The sequence below is a fragment of the Sprattus sprattus genome (genome assembly GCF_963457725.1).
Source record: "Sprattus sprattus genome assembly, chromosome: 2".
NCBI lineage: Eukaryota > Metazoa > Chordata > Actinopteri > Clupeiformes > Clupeidae > Sprattus > Sprattus sprattus.
In genome coordinates this window covers 22041305-22065408 of record NC_137921.1, presented here as the reverse complement: position 1 = coordinate 22065408, position 24104 = coordinate 22041305, and the positions used below count along the sequence as shown (strand labels likewise).

Genomic DNA, 24104 nt, shown 5'->3' with positions numbered 1-24104 from the left:
TAGTATTGTGTAGTTTAAAAATGAATATGAGCTTGTTTTCTTTGCATAATTTGAGATCTGAAGACACTGCATCTTTTTTGCTATTTTGACCAATTGTCATTTTTCTGCAAATAAATGATCTAAATGACAATATTTTTATTTGAAATTTGGTAGGAATGTTGCCAGTAGGTTATAGAATAAAACAAAAATGTACATTTTACTTTAACCCATACCAATAAATAGTAAAACCAGAGAAACTGATAATTTTGAAGTGGTCTCTTAATTTTTTCCGCGGCTGTATATTTAAAGGAGAATTGTTTTCTGTAGGTGCAGAAGCAGTAGCATTTGGAATGGCACTGAGATATATAAAAAAAAAACATTTCTGGGCTTCATGTGGGAGGAGGATGAAATTGGTAACACCTTTTAGTTTTGGGGCAGTACACTGGTTGCCATACGTGGCAACACCAAGCACCTTCTTCTCGATAAAAAAGGCCAACCCTTTTAGAAAGTTTCGTCCATGACAGCCATGGACATAAATTACTCTATCCATACCCACCTCCCCCTGAGATGAAATAATGGAAAGGAGGAGTTCAAAGGAGGAGCTGTTTGCCTGCTGCCTCTAATGGTGACACAGCAATGTCACTCTGTCACTCCCTGGCCAGCAGATAAACACATCGATGCCAGGGAGGCAGGACAAGCCTCATCCTGCCAACACAGGGGGGGAGGAGATAATCACCAACCCCTGCCCATGATGCACCTCTTTACCTCCTTCCATCCCCTTCTTTTTCCCAAACCCCATCTTGTCGAGAAGAGCCTCTCGCTACATGTTTACACACCTAAATGGGCACAGATGTTCTTGCCAAGCCAGTGCTCTCCAAATGAGGCTGGTTTGGAGACACTACCAACAGATTCAAAGCTATGCAAACATAAGGGGGGGAGGCTGTGCCTGAAGCAGGTTTTGCCATGTGGAGCTCACAAGAACATAGAGGCACAACATCTCTCTCGAATTACACTGCCTTGATCTGCCAGTGATACTTGGTTTCTGCATCCGCATGTGCTATGCCATCAAAGCCCCTCATGTTTTTACAAGTAAACTGTGCTTCTACTGTGACGTCAACCATGTCATTGATCCCAAACCTACAAAGAAGCTGTTACAAGAATCTACCATTTTTTGGTATGGAGACCTCTTTTAGCAAACCCATCCTTACCTGATCTTAGAAAAACCTTCAATATAGCTAATAAACATAGAAATTACAATTGTATGTAAAATGTAACCACACCCTATTTGGTTACCGAAAAGCAAACACCAATGTGCTTTCGGAATGAATATTTCAACCTAGGCACTTTGTCAAACCCTTTTTGAGCAATCTTTCTTAAACACCCAGAACGCGTCAGTAGGAAACAGACACTTCAAAGTGAGAACTCCATCTGTTATCTGTCAGGCCCGATAAGACTGTTCAGCAACGACAGACCAAACATAAGAAGAAACTGAGTTAACCAGCAACAAACTCGCGAGGCTCCTCTCCACCTCCAAATGCCAAACACTCAACTCAGTCTCCAGAGCACAAGCCACACTTCACAACGGCAAACAAAAACTCAAAGACAAAAAACGACAGGAAGTATCTTTCATCTAAAGATGATGTTTGCAGAGGACTAGTTTGGAGGTTAATTTCACTGCTCTACAATAAATCCATTACAGATACACAACCCATTCCACTTGTACAATAGTCGTATTCAGTTCTGTATAAAGCACTCATACTCAAGGATACTTTCAGTCACAGAGGCAGTGAATACCCTGGCAGTTCCAGCGGCGTGGAAAGACTAAAACTATTTGGCAGTTTTAGTGACGTTTTTTTTTTATCTCACATTTATTGCAATGTAGCTATCTCTGCTTGGATGATGAAAATGTAATGATAGAAACTGCTTGATTGATTCGATTATCAAGTTACAAGGTTGGTTTGCCTTTTAATTGGGTACATTATTTGACATTTTGACATTTTAATTACATTTTCTTACATACGTGAGCAGATGACGGATTAGAGAATAAATTAGCCGTTTCAGTGAAAAGGAGGGGTTGGGAGATAAAGGGGGAGCAGGATGGGGGAAATGTAGATCCTTGGAGATTTGCATCTACTGTAGTTTTAGGCCATTTAGTTGTTTCAAACAACATTCATCTGAGACCTTATTTTCTATCCTTATTTGCAATTACTGTGTTAATCGGTGATATATTTTATATTTTCAAACACTCTTTTTGAAAATAGTGATGTACTCCAGTGAGACATTTACATGCAGTTTAAGAAGGATAGTTACAAAGTAGCAGGCCACATTGCAGATTGCAGATGAAAAAGCCATCAGCTCAAAACTGACAGAAACCAGTGTTTGGTGGGATGACATGAAAACACAGAAAGAATCAAGACAGTCTAAATCCACTGAAGAACTGTAGCAAGTTCTGCCAAAGGCTTGAAAAGACATACCAGCCTTAAGAAACTGTACAAGTGCACCTAAAGGGAAATACTGTATGTGCTGTTTTGAAGACAAAGGGAGGTCATACCAAATATTGATATGCTTTAGTTTTTTTGGTTTACTGCACTTGTATGCTTTTATTTGACAAACCAAACGTATTCATACAATACAGCGTTTTGTCACAAGTTCCTAAAAACTTTGCACGCCACTGAATTTGAGAGTTCAGTGTTATGCTAAACTGGTAGACACCAAGTGGGTCAGCCTTGAATTTTCTCTCTGAATTTTCAATACTGAAAATATTCAAATAGCTTAATTTGTAGCATGACTTTGGTGGGACAGTGGGAGGAAAATAGAAAAACATCTACAACCAAAATTAGCTCCAGAATGAAATGAGAGTAAACTCCTACCAGAAGACCGATTATCAAGAATAAAACACAACCAAAAAAAATCAAAAAACCAGTGTGACACATTGGAATTCAACAATTTGTAATTAAGCGAGAGACATATAGTGATGTAAAAAACTTGATTACCTTTGAGAGGTCTCCTACTTCCAGGTAGAAGCAGATGATGAAGACATTCCAGGTCACCCACAGTACCAGCCAGACTGCATACTGCCAGGAAGAGGAACAGGAAAATAGTGTCAAACAGGATTAAGATTACAGGTTCACATCAAACCCAGAGATAAAAAAAATCCTGGCAGCCCCAGACATCAATATCAACATCTGAATCATTAATGCACCCCCCTGATCCCAGCCAACCGAGACACAAAAAAAAGGGCGGGGGGATTTATTTTTTCTTGTTTTTGTTTTAATTAATGTTCACACATCGTTTACAAGTCTTGCAACAATCTGCAGTCTCTGTGGCTTTGAGAGATGCCAGGGACATGATGCCATTCTCGCCTGGCATCACTGCCATGGGTCCCATGCACACACACACGTGCACACACACACACACACACACACACACACACACACACACACACACACACACACACACACACACACAGGCCCTCCGGCCTCGTGGCTACGGCCGAACACCACCCGTGGGAATATCCCTTACCTACCCCACTCGCACTCATACTATATTGCTTAAATAAGTGATGTAGTGAGGGATATCAGCATTCTTCAGATGGGAAAAAATCTCTTTGGTATGTCCAAAGCACCCATGTCAGTGTTTGATCAACAAGCAACGTCTTGGGAAATCAACACTTTGTTTCAACTCAGCCAGCCAATCCAGAAATCAATGGACAACTCTGTGATTGTCAGGGATCTTATATGCACAAAAACATGGGATCACTGCACGTAGAAAAACACCGTAGACAGTTCCGTAGGGAGATACCTGTCAGGAGAGTAATGCCTGTCTGATCCAGTTAAAACCCAGACAGGCAGCAGTGTGCTACTGCATCCTGTGGTGACGATGACACACACCACGGGCCCTAACTTCATTGACGAACAGCAAACAAAGTCCGTTGCGTATGAACTAAAGCTATGGTGCGATGTGTGGGAGCATCATGCTGACCACCCATGTTTGCACTTAGGATCTTGCTCATGGCATAACATTAGCAAAATTAGTTATTAAATTAGCTTCAGTTCATGCATGAGGGACGTTGCTGTGTGTGTGTTTGTGTGTGTGTGTGTGTGTGTGTGTGTGTGTGTGTGAATGCACAGGGTGGGGCCCACCCAAGGGGACTGATGGACGTCTATCCCCCACCACACACATACACACACTCACACATACACAACCACCACCATCCCAGATGGCCTCTGTGTGAGTAGGAAACCAAGCATGGTGATCTGTCACACTGGCAGCAAACCACCTCCTGCATTTTAACATCCACCATCTAACACCATGTGGGTGTGTGCATGCATGTGGGTGTGTGTGTATCCCTCACAGCACATATGCTAGTTTCTCTCTCGTCTCTCCCTTTTTCACTGTCTTTCCTTTCTCTGTCTCTCCATCTTTTACACAGGAAATCCACTGGGCACCACAAGCAGAGGTTGCAGGTCAGTGGTGCACACATCTCTCTCGGCTAAAGCTTGGAGATGAAGGCATGGTGTGTGTGTGTGTGTGTGTGTGTGTGTGTGTGTGTGTGTCTGTGTGTGTGTGTGTGTTTGTGTGTGTGTGTGTGTGTGTGCGTGTGTGTGTGAAGGGCTGACATATCTCCTGTCTTACACGTGGCTGAACATAATCAGGAGCCTCCCACACCAGGACTGGTGGGAGGAGAGCCTGGGCTGAACCATTGACTTCAATTAGGCGCCATGACCCAGCCAGGGATGTCTGCTGGTGCTCAAGGAAGACAGGAGAAAGACAGAGAGGGGGGGGGGGATGAAGAGGGGGAGAAAGAGAGTGAGAATGGCATGAGTAAAAGGAGAAAAGGAGAGGAGAAGAAAAGCTCGCTGGAACAGGGGGGGATGTTAGGAGAGCGAAATGTGCCAGCTGCTTACCCCCCTGACAGACAACACTCTGGTTGCTTCACCGCTCCCCCCAGAAGTACAAGAACATTTGCTGTGAGACCAAATTGGGCCGAGCATTAGGCGATGGAGGGACTCCACAGAAGTGGGTGAAGTAAATTCTCTCTTTGACTTTTTCTATGTTTAACATGCTGTTAGGACATACGAGAGGTGGAGAGGGTGGAGAGGGTGGAGAGGGTGAAGTGGAGGTTCATTTGGATGGGGATCAGTGGCTGGAGAGTGCCATGTTAAATTAGAATGAGGATTCATCCTCCCTGACAGCACCTTCCGAACGGATATAAGCGAGAATAATGCGACACGCTCAGCCATTTATCTCTATGGGGGTGTGTGAGAGAGAGAGAGTGTTGACCCTGTGTGTGAATGTATGCGTGCTTGCGTTTAGGTGAGAGTGCACCTGTGAGCATGGATATGTATGTGTGTGTGTGTGTGTGTGTGTGTGTGTGTGTGTGTGTGTGTGTGTGTGTGTGTGTGTGTGTGTGTGTGTGTGTGTGAGAATATGTGTGTCCCCATCTCTCTCTCTCCCTCTCTCTTTCTATATCTATTTTTTTCTCTGTCTGACTATATACTTCTCATCCTTTCCTACATGATTATTCTCTCTCTCTGTCTCTCTCTCTCTTTCTTTATATCTCTCTCTGTCTCTTTCTCTCTCTCTCTTCCTCTTCCTGTTCTGATACTCTTACTCTGATATCGGACAAGGGTTGTGATTCTGACCCTTCATTTTTCGAGCCGCGGAGACGTGTGCAGCGCCGTAAAGGTTATCTGGTTCATCTCAGACTGAGAGACAAGGCCCTTTCGGATGTCTGACTCTGATGGCCACGTCCATCAAAACATCAATATTACTCCCTGGGCCATCAGACCAGTACGACAGAGAGCGAGAGAGAGAGAGAGAGAGAGAGAGAGAGAGAGAGAGAAAGGGAGAGAGAGAGAGAGAGAGAGAGAGAGAGAGAGAGAGAGAGAGAGAGAGAGAGAGAGAGCAAGGGAGAAAATGCCTGGGGTTTTAAATGTCTCTAATACCCACCATGACTGAGAGCCTGTCACAACATGAAGATTTATGTTCTGGGGGACAAGTCCTAAAATTACACTTTATTCATGACTGTTTTATTTTTGTTTTGTGTGTTTTTTCTTTCCTCCCTGGACTGCAGAAAGCTGATTTATTGTTGGTATCACATACCAGCCTCACATTTAAATACCGAGAGGCTTCTACAATGTAGGTAAGGTAATCTCCGGCGCCCGTGTTCACAGGTATTTATTTGTTTTTAAACACTCCGAGTGTTTGACTCTGATCCTCGACAGTGTGTCAGGAGAAAGTGTTAGGCAACATTAATCTCAAAACAGAGTGGAGATGGAGGCAAAGAGGATTGGAGCTTTTTTACGTGACCCGAGTCCAGTTCACAGGAAAAGCTGCCCCGCTTTCAGAGCCTTTTATTTGAGCACTGAGAGCCTGTAATACCGAAATTGAATGCGTGCTAGGTTCAGTTTGATACTTTTATCCTGAGGCAACTGTTTTGAATACAGTAGAAGAGCCCAATGGGGAAAAAATACAAACATTTCACCCAGTCCATCACATTTCCTCTCAAAAATAAGGTCAGAGGCAAATGCAGTGGTGATTGGTAAGTGGGTGTGCTAAGTTGATAACATTTCAACTCATTGAACAATGATTGCCATGCATGCCATAGCTAGTAGGATGTATAGGTGTAGACCAGAGTTGCATGTGAGAGTGAGAGAAAGAGAGAGAGAGGGAGAGAGAGAGAGAGAGAGAGAGAGAGAGAGAGAGAGACAGATAGAGAGTGAAATACACACACATGCATGCACACAATACAAACACAGACACACAGAAATATACACAAACACATAAAAACACATATGTATGCCCTGTTAGAAGCTACTGAGCAGTGTCTATCAACCAGGCTGGAAAAACTCACCCCCGTGACGTATTTGGGTCTGAACTGCACTGTCCCGAAGAGGCCCAGGATCACTGTGATGATGTGGATGAAATTGGTGAGGATGGGCGCCCACTGGTAGCCCAGGAAGTCAAAGATCTGACGCTCCAAAATACTGATCTGCAGGAACAGACAAAATAACAACACTCTCAACGGTTGAACAAACAGAAACATACTCGTGTTAACATTCTTCAGAGAACATAAAAATCCATTGTTTGAATTGAGCGCTGAAGTAACTCGCTGAAGTAACTAATGAGATGCACGTCCAACTCACAGGGGGACTGATTCACATTTCATTTTTCATAGATGTGGAGGGGTGCTCTCTCTTTTTCTCTCTCTCTGTCTCTAACTCTGTGTGTGGTGCTCCATGATGAATCCTCCACAGGCATGTGCTTCAGGGCAGACCAGACAGCTACAGTTTCCAGGCCCCACACACACACACACACACACACACACACACACACACACACACACACACACACACACACACACACACACACACACACACACACAGCCCCAGCAGTTCCCAGTCAAGCTTTTAAATGGGACAAATATGTGGGGATTTTAAGAGTCAAATGGCCAAACCCCCACGTCCCTGACCAGGTGCATAAGCCACAACGACACCGCAGGTTATTTTCCTTTAAGTGAAACAACGTGCCATTTAATGACATTACTTTGTAACTTATTTACAGATTTGGACACATTCATCTACATTAAGTTGCAGTGTGGATTAACAATGGTAAGTAGTGGCACCACCACACTCACGTGCACACACAAAGACACACACACACAGACACACACACACACACACACACACACACACACACACACACACACACACACACACACACACATACACACACACACACAAACAAACCCACACACGCACACCCACACACACAGAGACACACACACACACACACACAGACACAACCATAGACACACACACACACACACACAGACAGACACACACACACACACAGACAGACACACACACACAGACATACACAGACACACAGACACAAAGTTGTACACACACATGCATGGTGCGTACTACACACACATACAGACACACACACGCTCCACCACCCCTCAAAAACAACCTTTAATTGGGGCAGATATGTGGTGATCTCCAGAGTCAAACCTCCAATCCCCCACATCCCTTATCAGCCTTCTGCCCTCTCCTTCTCGCCACCATCCCCCATCTGCCTCCACCACTCCCTCTCTTTGCTAGGCTTGCTGGGAAATTAAACCTGGCAGCGCCCGACTCAAGACTTGTGACACATAAATCTCACCGGCTGATTGGACACGATGCCTGTGCCGACACTTACAAGCCATGGCACATCAAAAGGGCAGGTGAAGGGGTTGGAGGAGGAGGGTGGAAAAGGAGAGGAGTAGAGGTAAAAGGGGTTAGATGAGAGGTGAGAGAGAGGCAGAGAGAAAGAGAGAGAGAGACATTTTCAGTGAGAGGCAGAGAGAAAGAGAGAGAGAGAGTGAGAGTCAGAGAGAGAGGATTGTCTGTCACAGTGTGATGCTATTGGTAACATATCCTGATGCCCCCGCTCACTCTCTTACCCGAAGACCCACTCCTGCTCCAACACAGTCACTGACAGAGAAACATGCCTGGCAGGTGGTTGCCAGGCTTCTGGAAATGGTCAAGTTCAGCAAGGTCATCTGATGAAATACAGTGAACGTGTTTAAAATCCTGCCTAGATTTGTAGTATCTTTGTGGTACATGTCACTCTGCCTGTTGCCAGGAGACGCCAAGGCAGCATGGGAAGTCAATGTCTATCAGTAGATACAGGATTTGCTTTGCTAACTACACCTACACATACACACACACACAACTCTCCCACATACACACAAACTAATACTTCCCCAAAACCTGAAGGACACAAATACATATACAGTCCCACGCGAGTTTGTGGTTGTCTGCGGCAACTCATTGCAGACCATTCTATAGTCACAACACTTTCTCTGTAATGAATACAAATTGCACATTGCCCTAGAATATAGCACTGGGGATGAACAGTGCAGCCAAAAGGCAAATTCTGGCGACATTTTTGGCGATATTTGCCCAACAGTGACCTCTATTCAACAATCGTATTTCGTCCCTTTCTAACGCTATTTTTAGCTCTCCTAACACATGCAACGCCTCTCATTGGACTTCAAAGGCAGCAAGATATAAACAATGCAAGTACCACCCAGATGATAATATGGATTCACTATTAATTTATTCACTATTCATTGTGTCGGACAAAAGAACTGTGAATTGAGTGTGGTGAGGTCTTAGCAAAAGGAGTCCATGTGTCACGTCAAAGCCCGGACCCGCACCAACCACACCCCGTGGGTTTCCACTCACTCTCACTGGAGTACTGATCTCTCACACCTGCGTTCTCATTCACCTGCACCGCGCTTGCACTCACCTGGTTACTAATCACCCACACCTGTCACAGCCCCTACATATACCTCACACTGCCTTCACTCGGTGTTGGTATCACACTTCGCTCCCGTCATAGTTTGTACCTGATACTTTCATAGCCTTAGTTCCAGTTTCCATCTTAGTCTTTTGTTCGTGTTTAGTTTGTACCTTGCCGAGTGTGACTCGTGTTTTGTTTGCCGCAACGGAGTTTAAGTTTATAGATTAGTAAGCTCAGAGGTTGCCTCTGCTTAGTTCCTTTCTGCGCTCAGATCGCCAGTTCTCTCAGTTCCCAGCAGTGCTACGAGCCTGCGCCCCTCCTTGGGTTGTGACTGTGTTCTCGAGGATGAACTCCCTCAGCATCTACATATCTGCAACCTGTTGTCTGTCCTGTTTGTTCCTGGCTGTCTCTGTCTGCAATAGTTTCAAGTACTCCCATCTCGGTCTGTTCGTTCTGTGACACCATGTAGACATACTGTAGCTTAAGTCTATATAGTAATTATTAAGTTATCATCGGGATGACGCCATATCATCGGGATGACGGGGTAGTACGCCAAAGGTTGAGAAACTTATGAATAACTACTTTTTCCAGAAGCATCTTCTTTATATTTCATGTCACTGTCAACAACACAACTTCTGACAAGTCAAATCTTCTGAGGAGAAGATCAGTACTGCAGCTACAGGCGTCATCAGCCCAGCCGACACACTAATCTATGTTTTATGCTTAATCTCTCTGCAACTCTGTCTCAAATACGAAAGAAAGAAAAGAAAGGGGGAAAAGAACCAAAACAAACTCTAATACTCTAGAGGGGGGTGGTGGGAGTCTATAGTAAACCTTGGCAGCCATTGCAGCGCTCTGCGGCTGGAGTTCCGTATTAATCAGTCTCCCCCGTGACGTGGAGCCTGGGGTTGACCAGCTGGTGACACCCCCACTGGGGCCTGTCTCGTGTACCCATCTCCAACCCGCCCACCCCCAGCCACCACCATCACCACTAGCACACCGCCAGGCCCAAGCCTCTTGCCTGCTCGAGCATCTGCTGGGTGTGGACCAATCAGTCATTCGCTAGCCACCAGACGGGCCAAGCCGACTGACTGACTGACAACTACATGAGGGCCTCTCCCTAGTCTCACGGCTATCTCTCACTCAGACACATGAGGGGGAAGAGGGAAGTTAGCTGCAAAACATACGAGAAACTGCATGTTTGTAATGTTATGAAAACAAAATGTTTACTGTTGGACACTGAAATTGCCTCTATTATATGTGGACGTTGAACAGTATAATCACATCCCTTATTATTAAGGTAGTAAATCGATATGTTTTCAAACGAGATATAGGTTGAGACAATACCATTTATTTCAATATAATATGATGTTGTGTTACACAACTCATTTATTCTGTAAAGCCATGCCAGTGTTTGCATCTCTCTTTGTCACACTCTCCCTCTGTGTCTGTGAAGGTCCCTTTAGATCCTATAGCAGCCACTGACAGCAGTTTTATATTGCAATGGTATGTTACCATGAATGGAAAGAGCTGTAAACTAATGATGGTGAAAATGCGTCTTAAAGCTTTAAAGCTTTCCTACCAGATGTGTTGAAAAGTGGTTCGTTTCCCAAGGCTTTGAATGCACTCTAGGGATACCAGCTGGTCGATGGAAATATGATATCAGAAACGATATGAGTGGTGACAGAACAGCGATGTGTGCTAGCCTATGCAAAGGTCTGATGCATTAACATGCAAACACATCAAAGTCATGTCAAATAAAGAAATAGTTAATTTGGTAGATGGGGGTGGGCTTGGAGATCATCATGTCCCAGGGCCCGAGCAAGACATCAAGTGGGTCTGTCACTGTCACTTCGAACATCGCCTGTGACGCCATTTTGCCAAAACAATGCAAGTCTCGATCTGTCAGGACTCTTGCTTTGAAGCCTCAGTTTCAAGGGTAACTCCACAATTGTAAACGGCATTCATTATTTATTTATAAGCCTAAAGAGTACTTTAGACCCTTGGCAATAAAGTGATTAGATTAGTGTTTAGTAAATACATGAATCCATTTAACTATTTTAAGACATTTTCATGGTTTTAGTTAGTACCGGTGTTATCCCTGCCAGTTGAGGTTTTGTTTGGTGTTAAACAGTGCATGTTTAGCTAGCCAGCTAACAGTATGATGAGTCTAGCCACGTCTGTGAACCATTCTCGTACAATTTATATGTTCGATAAAGGTTTTTTTCTGTGTATTTCCCACCACAAAACAGGTCAGATTGTATATTATAGTCCATCATAATGTAAATTGGAAACAAAACCAACATGCAGTATTCATGCAGTTCAATCATGTTCTGCAAAACAATGTCACTACAATAATCAAAAAACATTAAAAAGTATATTTCCTATAGGCTATTTATTTTACATTATTTTTCATTTTACATGTTATGCAGCTGTATATTTTCAAATAGGGAAGGAAACCCTGTCTTTGCATTTTATTTTGATTGCAGCTTGTTTTAGTAAAAGTGCTTGTGACATCTCACATGAGGCTTTGACTTAAACTGAATATTTAGCTGACTGTGGAAAAAAACGTGTATATATTTTGTATCGCCATTCAGCTTAAAAATACCATAATGCAGAGCCTTACTAATAGTGCATTATGAATGCTGGCATCTGTTTTCAAAAACATTTTCCCCAAAAATCTCTCTATAGCAGTGCTGGACTGGCTGTCCCCGTGTGAAATTCAACTTACAGTGATTGTGACACCAACTAACCCTGAGCCAGTGGTCCGCTACTGCGTTAGTGAAAAGTGGTGGTTGTGTGTGTGTGTGTGTGTGTGTGTGTGTGTGTGTGTGTGTGTGTGTGTGTGTGTGTGTGTGGGTGGTGGAGGGTTCTGATTTCTTTTCGATGTACCTGAGTGCTCCCCTTCCCCCGTTTACCTTGGCCCCTTTCCATGTTTTCCCTCTCACTGTAATCATTTCTCGCAACAGAAGGTTCAGGAAAGAAGGAAAAAAATACTGATGTTTTGCCATCTGTTTCCTTAATAGATTTTTTCCACTTCAAACAGAAGCAGAGCCGTGGAGAGGGCAAAGAGAGCTGGACTTCCATGGTACGGCATGTATGGGGAGGTAGACCTGGGGGGACTTCCCCGCCATGCCCCGAAAGAAAACGTTGGCACCACAAACGCCTTCCTGTCTCTGAGACCTGACGAGTGTTGCGCACAGCCTGCATCTCACTGGCATCATTACCAGGGGCAAATGTTTTTACCGTGCCACAGCGACAAAGGCTTGGTGGCAAACAAAAACAAACAAATGAGACTAAGGCTAACTGGCATATGCCAGAACTTCTGTGGCACTTCAGATGCATCTGTTTAAGGCTAGACAATAGGGGAGGGGGGTTAGAAAAGTGGGCACCTCCGATGGATAATAAATTGTGAGAGCTTTGGTGCTGAGGGGACACCATATGGAAGCACAAAGCTCATCCAACCCATTGACTCAGGGAGCGGACATCCAACAGCCTGCAATTACGAGGGCATTAGACTATCTTAGCATTTACCTCACTGCAAGTGAAGAAAAGGAAATCAAAAAAATAGCACTCATTGACTGCTACAACATCAATGTGCAAAGTAGTCTCACCTGAAATTATAAAACCACTGTATAACTTGGAAATTCACATTAAGAAAACCCTTGGTGGAAAAAAGGAAATTAAACGAGGGAGAGAAATGTAATGTTCTACACAACAATCAATATGATCTCTGAAAAAAGATTGTGGTAGCTAAATTATAATATTTTTTGGACAAGTACATTACAAGTACATTGCATTAATAATTATGTCACATCCCCTTTTTTCTTGGAGGATACTTCAGTTGTCACAGGCTTGTGCCAAACCATTTTATAATTTCTAAATCCATTATTCTCCCGAGACATATTGTCGGTACAGAAACCGTCTTACTGCGGCTTCCATCTAAAACAAGAGTTACAGAGCCCATCATCAAACAAGTTGCTATTAACAAAGACCTCCACTTCGACTCAAAAAGCACCATCTTCAACACAGCTGAAAGTGACCATACAGCCATTCAACAGCCAGCCAACATGACCTATCCATTCAGTGCATTCACTACAAAACAATCACATTCAAACATCAGTTTGATTAAACCGGCCCTCTCTTGTGTTTGGTCAGGCTCTTGACTAACACCTGGCCATCCTGAGGGAGAATTCCCCAGGCGCAAGAGAACCGGCTCGCCCCAGCACTGTCGCCTCAGCCAAGCTTTGAAAGGGGCTTTTTTTCTGGGGTGGGGCAGGAGGGCTATTTTCTGAGGGTGGTGTGACCGAGAGGGAGACCTTGGGCTATTGTTGGGAGCCAGAGGGGCTTCCCTGTCATTATAGCAGCCCTCGTTGTTCTCCTTTCATGTTGGCTAATGCAAACAGCCATACGGACAGCTGCGCACCAAAGTGACAGATTTAGCAGGTAATTATGTACACATGAGTAATTAGATACATAAATATGAGGTGGGGTTGGGTGGTGGTGGTGGTGGTGGGGTCCATTATTGGGAGATAGGGGGCAGAGGGGATTAATGAAAAGAGGAACGAGTCCAAATTGAGTTGCCCCAGTTGGGGGTTATTGGAAGGACAAAGGAAGTGTGGGCCCAATTGTCAGTCAGAGGACAGGAGCCTGGGGTTTTGTCTGCAGAGAAGTTCAGTACCACTTCCCTGCCTTGATGTTGGCAGTGGGTATCCACATATACAAAAACCTGTGATAGTAAACAGCCCACAGAACTGCATACACAGAAAATCCAAGGACGAAAATGAACCAAAACAATAAACAATTAAATAAATATCCGTGGCAGGTTTGCAATGAGACTTGATAACAAAATGTGTAAATAATATTAAAAAAAACTCTTGGATTCTCCTGATAATAGAGGAGATACGGTCAGGCCCTCCTGGTTTTGTAAACCAGCAAATTTGGCAGCCCTTGTTTGTGTGTGTGTGTGTGTGTGTGTGTTTGGGGAGTTGTGGTTGTGTGTATGTCTGAATGTGTTTGGAAGTGCATATTTGTGTTTGTGTGTATGTGTTTCAGAGAGAGAGAGAGTGTGTGTGTGTGTGTGTAGCACATGCTTACTCATCTGTGTCACTATTCGTGTGTGTGTGTGTGTGTGTGTGTGTGTGCGCACCCTCACTCACATGTGTCCCTGTTCCCCCTTTTTTTTTCTTCTCCTTAAGCAAAGAGAAGCTGGAGTCTCATTAGTGGCCGGTGTTAGCCACCCCACACACAGCCCAGGCTGATTGCCAGAGAACCTGCGCCTACTCTGATTGAAATGGAGGTTCATTCGCACTGCGACAAAGCTAAGAGAGGCTCTTTCACTTTCCCCTCCTTTTATTTACCCCCCCCCCCCCCCCCCCCACCCCCATATTCTCTCCCTTTCCTTTTATTTTCTTAGTTAGGGGGAGTAGGAAAGCGAGAGAAAGATAGGGAGAGGGATAGACCGGTTTGGCTCTAATCATGAAGACAAAAGCCAATCAATCAGAGGCGCTCGGCCTGAATGGAAAGAAGGCCCTTCTCTCTCACTCTCACTCCCTCTCTCTGTCTGTTGCTGCGATCAAAACAAACCAAGGAGGAAGCATGTCGCATTAGAGGCCCCACATCATCCAGGGCACCATTAGCTACTGAATGGGGATGGGAGGTGAACGAGGGGCTCTTGGATGGCAAAAACGTGGTTGGATGTGTTTAAGGGAGAGGAAAAGAGAAGAGAGGAGGAGGAGGAGGAGTGGGCACACTTCTATTGTCCATCAGTAATCCTGCTCCATCTGTTTCCACTCTTTAACAGCACTCGTCACAGACGATGGGCCTGAAAGCACCCGATGGGAACCAGGAGAACTATGGGCCATAAAAACCCCCACAGACCCATGGGGCTTATGCTCATGCACTGAGGGGTAGATAATGCTGAGAGACACACATGACGAAGGCACAACAGTTTTAACCAAAGGGTGTCGCAATCAAGCCAAGTGCCAAGTCTGTTGTTTCAGCAGTCCCCAAGAGAAGAAACATCAACCCCTAACCAAGCTCTCCCAAGGGTTTAACAGCTTTACCAAACACCTCACCATCTTATCTGGAGTGGTATTGGATCTCTGCAATTAAACAAACAAATGGGGTTTGGCAGTGAAGTGCAACAAGAGGATGGCACAGCAGAGGATTTTCACTCCTGCTCCACCCCATTCAAGAATATAAGAATACTCCTGTCCAACCTCACTCCTACGAACATACTCCAATCCTGTCCCAATCCAAAGACAGAAAACTTTTATATCCTGTCCAAATCCAAGAAGAATGACTCCCGTCCAATCCCATTCCTGTGTTGTGTTTTGATTAGGGGGGGGGCTTATTTTTGAGGCAATTCAACAACTTTTCTTAGATTACTTCTACTGCAGATTTGTATTCACACCATTTGGCCAGTGCATTGACTCGAGACTTGACCACCTATGGTACTGTTAGATGTACCTTATGTTTTGCAAAATTCGGCTGCATTTCACCGCCACCTGCTTTAGAGTGTGTCTCTGAAGACCCCAAGTCAGTGCTGAATTTGATGACTACTTAACATGTCTTTCAAACAGCGTACAGCGTTTTAACACTCACTCTCCACTCTTCGGAAAACTTTAGACGTGCCCAAATGCTCACAGATCACTGTCCTTTAATCCACAGTCATTTACTGTTTTCCCCAAATCTGACTTTTGTTGGCCATAGCATTTTTTATTATTTATATTAGAACTGCAAATGTATGCATCAAGACATATTATTATTATGATTTCCATCCCGCACATTCCCGTTTACTCTATTTCCTGTCCCGTTCCCAGTCACGTAACCACCCCCCCCCCCACACACACACACACACACACACAATAGGCACAAAGGCTTCCAAAGACCACTCTTCATTTAGCCTAGAAATTAAGAGAGGGTAACTCTAATAGACCCCATTGGGGGGAAACCTGAAGTAAGGCACATGGGTGATCCTAACTGAAAGATCCTCATGAAAGATCCTAACAGAACATGTGAGGAGCAACCACAATCAAACAATCAAATGGAGGCCTCGCTTGGGAGAGGTTCAGTAGAGAGGAGCAGATTCCCCCTCCCGAAATAAGGACACAGGATTCCTGGAGGAAGGATCAGTCTTCATTTGGCCTGGAAATGAAGAGAGGGCAACTCTAATAGACCCCATCAAGAAGAACCCTGAAGAAAGGCACATTAGGGCAAAGACCGACTGGGGCAATCAGGCCACCCTCCTGCTAAGTCTCCCGCCACACCATTGAAGGAGAATACAAAGGACTGGGTCGTACAAAATAGGATGCGAGGATATGTAGATTTGTCTCAGAGATAGTGACTCCATTTTGTGCATAAAAAAACACTCAGCACCATTCATGCCACAGAGACCGCTGTGTTCCTTCCGAAACTGTTCAATAATTAAAGGCGGTGATACCCTGGAAATAAAGAAAAACATCAAGCTTTCAATTACATTCAGATTCCCTCTCACCAGAAATGTGTACAACTTCAAAATGATTGCTGTATATTGTGAAGTGATACCCCATACTTGATAATTCGTTTTTTTTTTTACTTGATACAAGATTGAAAACAACATAAATAGAGAGAAGAGGGCATGTACCACAGAATGCTCTTTAAAAATACACAAGTGCATGCCATAACAAATTATGACACTGAATCTGTGAACTGACTAATAAGGAACAAAAATCCCTTGCAACAATTCGCAATACTGATCCACCACATCTAGGATAGACATACACTGCATGAAAAAAATGATGCTCCGACACTGATACTGGTGAATGTGACAGAAACATGGTGTTGATGTATGAAGGAGGGACCAAAGACATACAGTACAGTAGAAAGAGGTGCAGGTGACTTCTCCTTCTGGGAATCACAGCTGTGTACTGACTACAGTGACAAGCTCATGAGATTATGCACATAGTAATGGCGTTTTGGCCTTTGTTCTCCCGTAAACCTTGGTGCGTTTTCTGCTCGGTTCCACTCTGAGGTGGATGAATCGAGCACGGTTCCACTTGAGGGGAATGAGGAAGGGGGGTTAGAGTGGTAGGGGGGAGGGGGGAGGGGGGGTTTAGTAGCGCGTGGAAGAAATGAGAGAGGAACACCTTTTAAGTATCAAACAATGTAGCGAGCATGGCATGATTTTCTCCTGTAGCTTCCTGGAGTGAATTAAACACCTTCCCCCAACCAGAGATTAGTAGAGAAGGTGAAAATGCATTTGTCACACTCAATGGGAGAAAAAGGAGGTGAACATTAAAGAGGTGTGGAAATTTTGCCCAAAGACACAACAGAGTCTGCAATGGAATCAAAGGTCTAATCTTTGGCTGTTGAAGTCTTGACAATCATATGAGAAAAATAAAAACCTCTCTGTAGATAAAGCTATTTTATGTATACCTTTATGATGGTTCATTTTTGCTCAGATTACGTTTTTTGAGTCGTTCATTAAATGTAATAAAAATATAAATGACTGAAACTTGAGAGCTTACAAAATACAACATGCAGTCTTGGCAAATCTTCAGAGGGGTGTGAGTTGTTTTCGTAATAAGCGTACTACAAGCGCAAGCAATGGCATATTAAAAAACTAAAAGTTAAACGTCTGTTGCATAATGTATCTGATGCAAGCGAACGGAGAGTGAATTTGCTAATAGTAAACAAATACTTTGTGTCATTAAAGATTTAGGCAAAGGAGGGAGGACTTACTGAAAGCACCACAAACACAACCAAGAAGGGACAGACAGTTTTTTTGCATAAAGAGTTCAGAAAGTCGTCAAGGAACAATAGGCGACTTAATATCGAGGGGGGAACTATATAATGGGTTAACACACAAGTAATGAATACCAACATTTACACTCTGTTACACACTGGGGGACTGTTGAAATATGCATTAGCTCATTTGCATTAGCAATGTTTGCCAGAGCAATTTCAGGCTCGCTAGCTCGCTGGGCTGCATTCTGTGCTGATTCGATGGGAGCATTCCACAGCATGTGATGCCTGTTTGATGCCGGGCGAGCTGAATGCCTTCCTTGTTAGCCGGGGTAACAAGACCAGCCATATAGCTATAGACCTATAGTAGGGCATGTAATGCAGACAATGACGTTCTCGAGTGGCCTTTTCGCTTCTCTTGTGGCAAATCCGACCTTACATTGGCTGTGCCACCATCAGCACAGCAGAGAAGCATGTGAGAGGATGTATATGGTGGGTTAAGAAACACAATGCCAGCTTTTCTTATTTCGATCTTCAGCATGGTGACCCCTCTCACCCCTACATAGCTTGGCAATGGAGGGACCCACCGAGAAAGACAAAAAGAGAGATGTCTTTCAATATCAACAAATTCCTTGTATGTGTAAACTTACTTGGCCAATAAACACGATTCTGATACCTTTCTCCATAAAATGAGTGAAACATAATGTTATACAATAACACTTGCACCACGTGCATGACGTTGCTTCTGTGCTGGTCAGTATTTTCTTTCCTGAAAACCCATCTCCAACCAATTGATGGAGGACAGGGGTGCATATAAGAAAGAAAATGTACAGAGAGCACAGAGAGTAGCTTGAGGACTTAGCACTGGTGTATACTTGCGGGTCAAGGACAATGGCTGTGAGTGTGAGAGATGCGTACAGCCAAGCTGATAAAAAAAATAAACCTTCAGGATGCGTTGTAGTGGAAATGAAGATTGTTTTTAGATTTGTTAGCCAGCATTCCAGTGTGCCCGATGCCCTCACCATCCTATTTATCATACTGTGTAACAGAGTGATGTCATAAAAAGGTGCGTTCATTCACCTCAGTTCTACTCTGTATGTTTATATAGCCTGATTAATACAGGCTCAGGCGCTTCACTGAGCCTAGTGTCTGAACCCCCACAACAGAACATGACCTACAATGCCATGGCATACATATCTGTGCTATTCCTCAGTGTCTCAGAGACATGTAAATACATGTAAGAAGAACATACAGGACACAAGAACATTAGTATATACGGTGTGCTATACACAATGTATGGACCTGTACCATATTTGTAAAGGACATCGGGGTAAATCTTTACAATTTCTAACCATTATTTATTTGCCCCCTTAACTGAGAGGGGTTGGCCTCGAGGTTGTGATAGTGCCAAAGGTTCAACAATGAGGCCTGTGATTAAACAGTATTTAAGTTAAACAGCCCAGCAGACCACATGGCCACAGAGCTTCCCTTCTAATTGACTGACCTTAATCTGTCATGAACATTTGTCATTGAAAGAAATCACTCTGACAAGTTTTATTTATTTAATTAATATCTGCCGTGAAGGGAAATTAAAATGACTGGATTTCATACACCTATACTTTCAAGTCCTTCGATTTTTCGCTTGGATACAAAAGAAGAAAGTGCATTTCCAGTGGGGAGTGAGTGTACTGGGACTTATAACCATCTCTGGGTGACGCGAATCTGCTGAAATCCACCCATTGAGTTTAATGGGCGATGTTACAGGCCCGGGGAATCTGCTTTACGGGGGCTCAGGGCCTCTAAAGTGAAAAGCTACATGATGAGAATCGCTGCAGCCAAGAATTGCAGCCAAAAATGTCAATCAGAGACATTATACCCCGCCTGAAAAAAAGATGTACCAAAGCACTAATTCCCTTTTATATGCCTGATGCTCTCATATGGAGAGAGAAAGAGAGAGAGAGAGAAAGAAAGAGAGCGAGAGAGATAGAGAAAGAGAGAGATGGATAAAGTCAGTGAGATGGAGGGAGTGTTAAATAGCGAAGGAGAGACAACAAGGAAGAGAGATGTCAACACATAAAAGACCAATTTTTTTCAGAGCACCACCTGTGGACACACACACACACACGCACACGCACACGCACACGCACACGCACACGCACACGCACACACGCAAACACTTGACAGGAAAGGACAATGCCACGTTGGAAGGATCTCAGGGAAAGAAACTGCTAGGCTACTACCGACTATTTATTTGGAGGATGATTCGCCATTCAAGCCAGTGCTTCAAACCCAGGGACTCAATGGTCCACGGCAAATCCAGGGGCGGAGTGTCACCAGGTTTAAGCCTGCATTCTGTGTCATATTGGTGCTAAACCTTCAAACACATTTAATATGGAATGGTACTCATTTTCACTGGTTTTCACAAACAAAACATTCAAATAGTTTTACGCTACAGTAAGCTTGAGTAACACTGTGGCCCTGAAACATAATTAAAGGTTCTACTTTTCCCTTTCCCTCCTGTACAGGATGAGTAAACTATACCCAGAGCATGAATTCTTCAAGGATACAAAGATATTGAATTTTCAGCTTCTTCTATTTTGTCCTTATTATAAAGAATTAGCTTAATTTGGCAAAGGTTGCATGTGTGGTTATTGATTTGTTGCCTGCGTGTGCAGCAAAGGCATCTTCAGACTGAACACCATGGCAGCTTTCACATTCACATTATTAGAAGTCACAGAGACAGTAAACATGTACCCAACAAAATCTGCAAATAAAACCATGATTGCAGCATTTGATTACATTTTCAAAAATGTTCTTGTATATTTTGTGGTATTTTAGAAGTATTCATATAGCAACAAAGGTCAGAACCCGAGCAGTATCTCCACATTGACAATTTAATCCTCCTTATCGAACATTTACATAGCCTAGCAGAATACTTTTTGGTGTATATGTATAATGCATAACGTTTACCTCTTTATGACACTTTCACACACATACTCCAAGATGGTTGTTATGGCATAATGCACCAACCCATATCTCACTACCTATAGCTCCCATACATTAGCAGCCCTGGCATCAGGACAAGCCAAAACAAATACCCCATTGGGTACTCAGTCCCTCCACATAAACCCCTAGTGCTTCCACAAAGCTCACCCACACACTGTGACTGTCATGAGGGTCAAGGAGATGAGTAATTACAGGGGGTACAAGCCAGCCTGAATATTCATTGGGGGCTCTGTCGGGCTCTGCTCTGCCTCGAGTATGTAAATGCATCGCCTGCCTGAGCGTGTCGTACAGACGCCTGTATTACGGAGGTCAAGCTGACACAATCCCACAAGCTTCCCCCCTGTGACAGGCCCCCTCAGGAGAGGAACATGTGCTGACCGAGGGCCCATCCGTCTTGGGCTCTGCTCATGTGCATGGCCTAGGCAAAGGGCCAAGACCAGGCGAAACAATGGGGAAGGATGAAAAGGATGGGCCCTAAAAGCAGAGGCATAACTTAATAGGCACCCTTCAGTAGAACCTTTGGAAACCCCAGTGCCTTTGCACCTTCTACAGACTTTAAACCCTGGCTAAGGGGGACCCTAGAATCCGGAAAGGGGGGGGGGGGGGTGTTCTTCACTGACCCCATGTCTCCTTACAAGGAAACCACACAGTAAGGGCACCCGCTACAATGAGCATGAAGACTGTAGAGAAACCGAGAGCTGTCTGTGGATGAAAGGAAATGAGTGAACTTAATGTCAAATCACTTCCACAGCATTGCATCACTGCGAGAGAAAATGATTGGCACGATTTCCACCCCCCATTAATGGAGAATTTTAAGGGGATATCGTAGGTTTTCTTGCCTTTGATCATGGAAGAGGGAGAGACTGCAGGCCATCGAGCCAGGGAGGGATGAAACATGGAGGGTCATTTGCTTGATTGCGAGTCTTTCCACGTTTCCTACCACTTTTTCTCCCAGGCAGAAAAAGAGAGAAAAGCCTCATCTAACTGCAATGGATTAAGCTTGACACATTTTCAAACACTCAACACCACTTGTAGTCTTACCATCATCCATTAGGTTTCACTGGAAGAAATACATTTGGGTTTCACAACCGAGACTACAAACACTATGAGCATTTTCGCTGTTTGCATGGCAACTGTTTAAGATGGCCAAACCAATTTCAAATCGGAACCGGAATCGGAACCGGAAGGAACAAACTGTGGGTGTCCGAGGGCAGTGTCCGAAAGTCAACACCTATCTGATGTCTAGCCAGAGAATGCCCTTTGTCCTAGAGGATGTGAAATAATAAAGGCTCAACACATCTTGTATACAGCCACAGGGATTTACAACAACTTTTCTCCAGATGATTTCATGACCTTTCACAAGCCAGAGATCAAATTCTGTAGCAAAATAGATCACAGGGAGGTTAAAAGATGAGGGAAGAGTGGACGTAAAATGGGGAAAGTGAGTAAGAGAGGAAGAAAAGAGTATGACCCTCCTTAATTATCCAAATCCTTGTGATTGTCCACTTTCAAAATAAGACTTAGGTGCCCTGGGAAACCGCTGAAGAGAGGTGCAATTTAATACCTTGTTCTGGAGCCACGGCTGAAAAAGACTTTGGATCTTGACTTTAGCAAACTTAACGGCCCTTGTCCCAGGTCAAATATATACCCTTTTTTCTCTCTATCTCTACTGGCTCAGAGGTGTCCAGCAGAAACTGTTATTGAAACTTCCTGAGGCCTGATGATATCTGTCGCCTGGGAGGGTGGAATTGATCGTCTGCATCGCCTGGCACTCCGAAGGAGGAAAGAGCTGATTGCCTGATCCATCAATCAATTATCTGCCTGCGTCATCGATGAGACGAGGCATTATGGCAGAGTTTCGAGCAGCCATTTGTTTCTCTCTTTGGAACAAAAGGTTAAAGCCAAGAAAGAAACAGAGCTACTATGTGTGCAATTATAAAACCTCAACAGCTATTCTGTAGGCAATCATAAAAACAACAAATGATCCAGGCTGCTGAGTGAAAAGAGATTAATTTCTGAATGAGGAGCAAAAAGCCAGTTCACTCTAGGTAAATGTGTTCTTCCTCAGATCTCCAAATAATGACAAACAGTTATTTTCAGATGCTGCGCTGGAGGAAAAGCAAAGTGTGATCAGTTGTTGATGGAGGTGCCTCGGAAAAAAATCCCTGTCCACACACCCACACACACACACACTCGGAGAAAGAGAGAGCGAGAGAGAGAAAACACCATAAAAAGCACTTTTTAATCAATTCCTGGGCTTAACCCTTCTGCGAAACTCTGATAATACTGAGTATCAGATTCAGGGTAAATTGTTATCAGGATCTGCCTGTAATTACACCAACTAAAAAAAACTAACTTAGAGAAGGAAAAAGTAAATAATAAATCCCACAAATGCCATTTCTTCCCTTAAGTTTCAAACCAAATATGTAGACAGCCCAGACAATTACGAGGCAGAGTAAGCCATAACCTGAGTCATCATCTACCATTTTCTTTTTTGATGGCCTCATTGAAAACATATCAAACTGAGCTACCACCACTGCACTGTCAATTAGTTTTGGCTTTTTGCCTGATTCGTTAAAAAAGTCTCCACATCCTTCTCGAGTCACGTGACAAAAATCAAGTGCTGACACAAATGGGACCAGCCTCGGCAAGACTATTCCTGTGCAAGGTGGGCGTCCAAATAAACAGCTTGGGTTACTTTTTAATTACTTCCCAGAGACATTCTTAATGTGCCTTTCATCCCGCTAATGCAAGGAGTTTAGACATCCAAACCAGCCATCGACGGTGAAAACATGCCAGTTTAGTCTCAGTTTTGGAGACGTTTGGCTACAAAGGTGAATTAATGAATCTGATATTCAAGCTGCTGTTTGAAAAGCCCCTTGGCCTTCGCAAAAGGAAAAAAAACAACTTCTCTAAACACTCCGTTTTGCACAAGATGAGAGAAAAGTGATTTGACCTTTACGACTGAAATACATACTTGTCTTCAAAAAGAGGCCTGTCAAATCCATCCTGATGTGGACATTGATTCATCACAGTATTACCACATTGTGAATCCTTGTCAGCAACTAATGGGCAGTCATGCCATTAGGATAAGGCTG

General features: G+C 43.8%; 1 protein-coding gene across 2 annotated transcripts in view; it reads right to left on the bottom strand.

The window, feature by feature from the left end:
- Positions 1-24104, bottom strand: part of nkain2 (sodium/potassium transporting ATPase interacting 2) — a gene marked incomplete at both ends in the record, with an annotated part of 140789 nt that overhangs the window by 76202 nt on the left and 40483 nt on the right. For both annotated transcript variants that reach the window (XM_080832703.1, XM_080832704.1), the window contains 2 exons: positions 2973-3053; positions 6836-6973. In XM_080832703.1, the coding sequence (XP_080688829.1) occupies positions 2973-3053; positions 6836-6973 (219 nt within the window). The remainder of the gene's footprint in view (positions 1-2972; positions 3054-6835; positions 6974-24104) is intronic.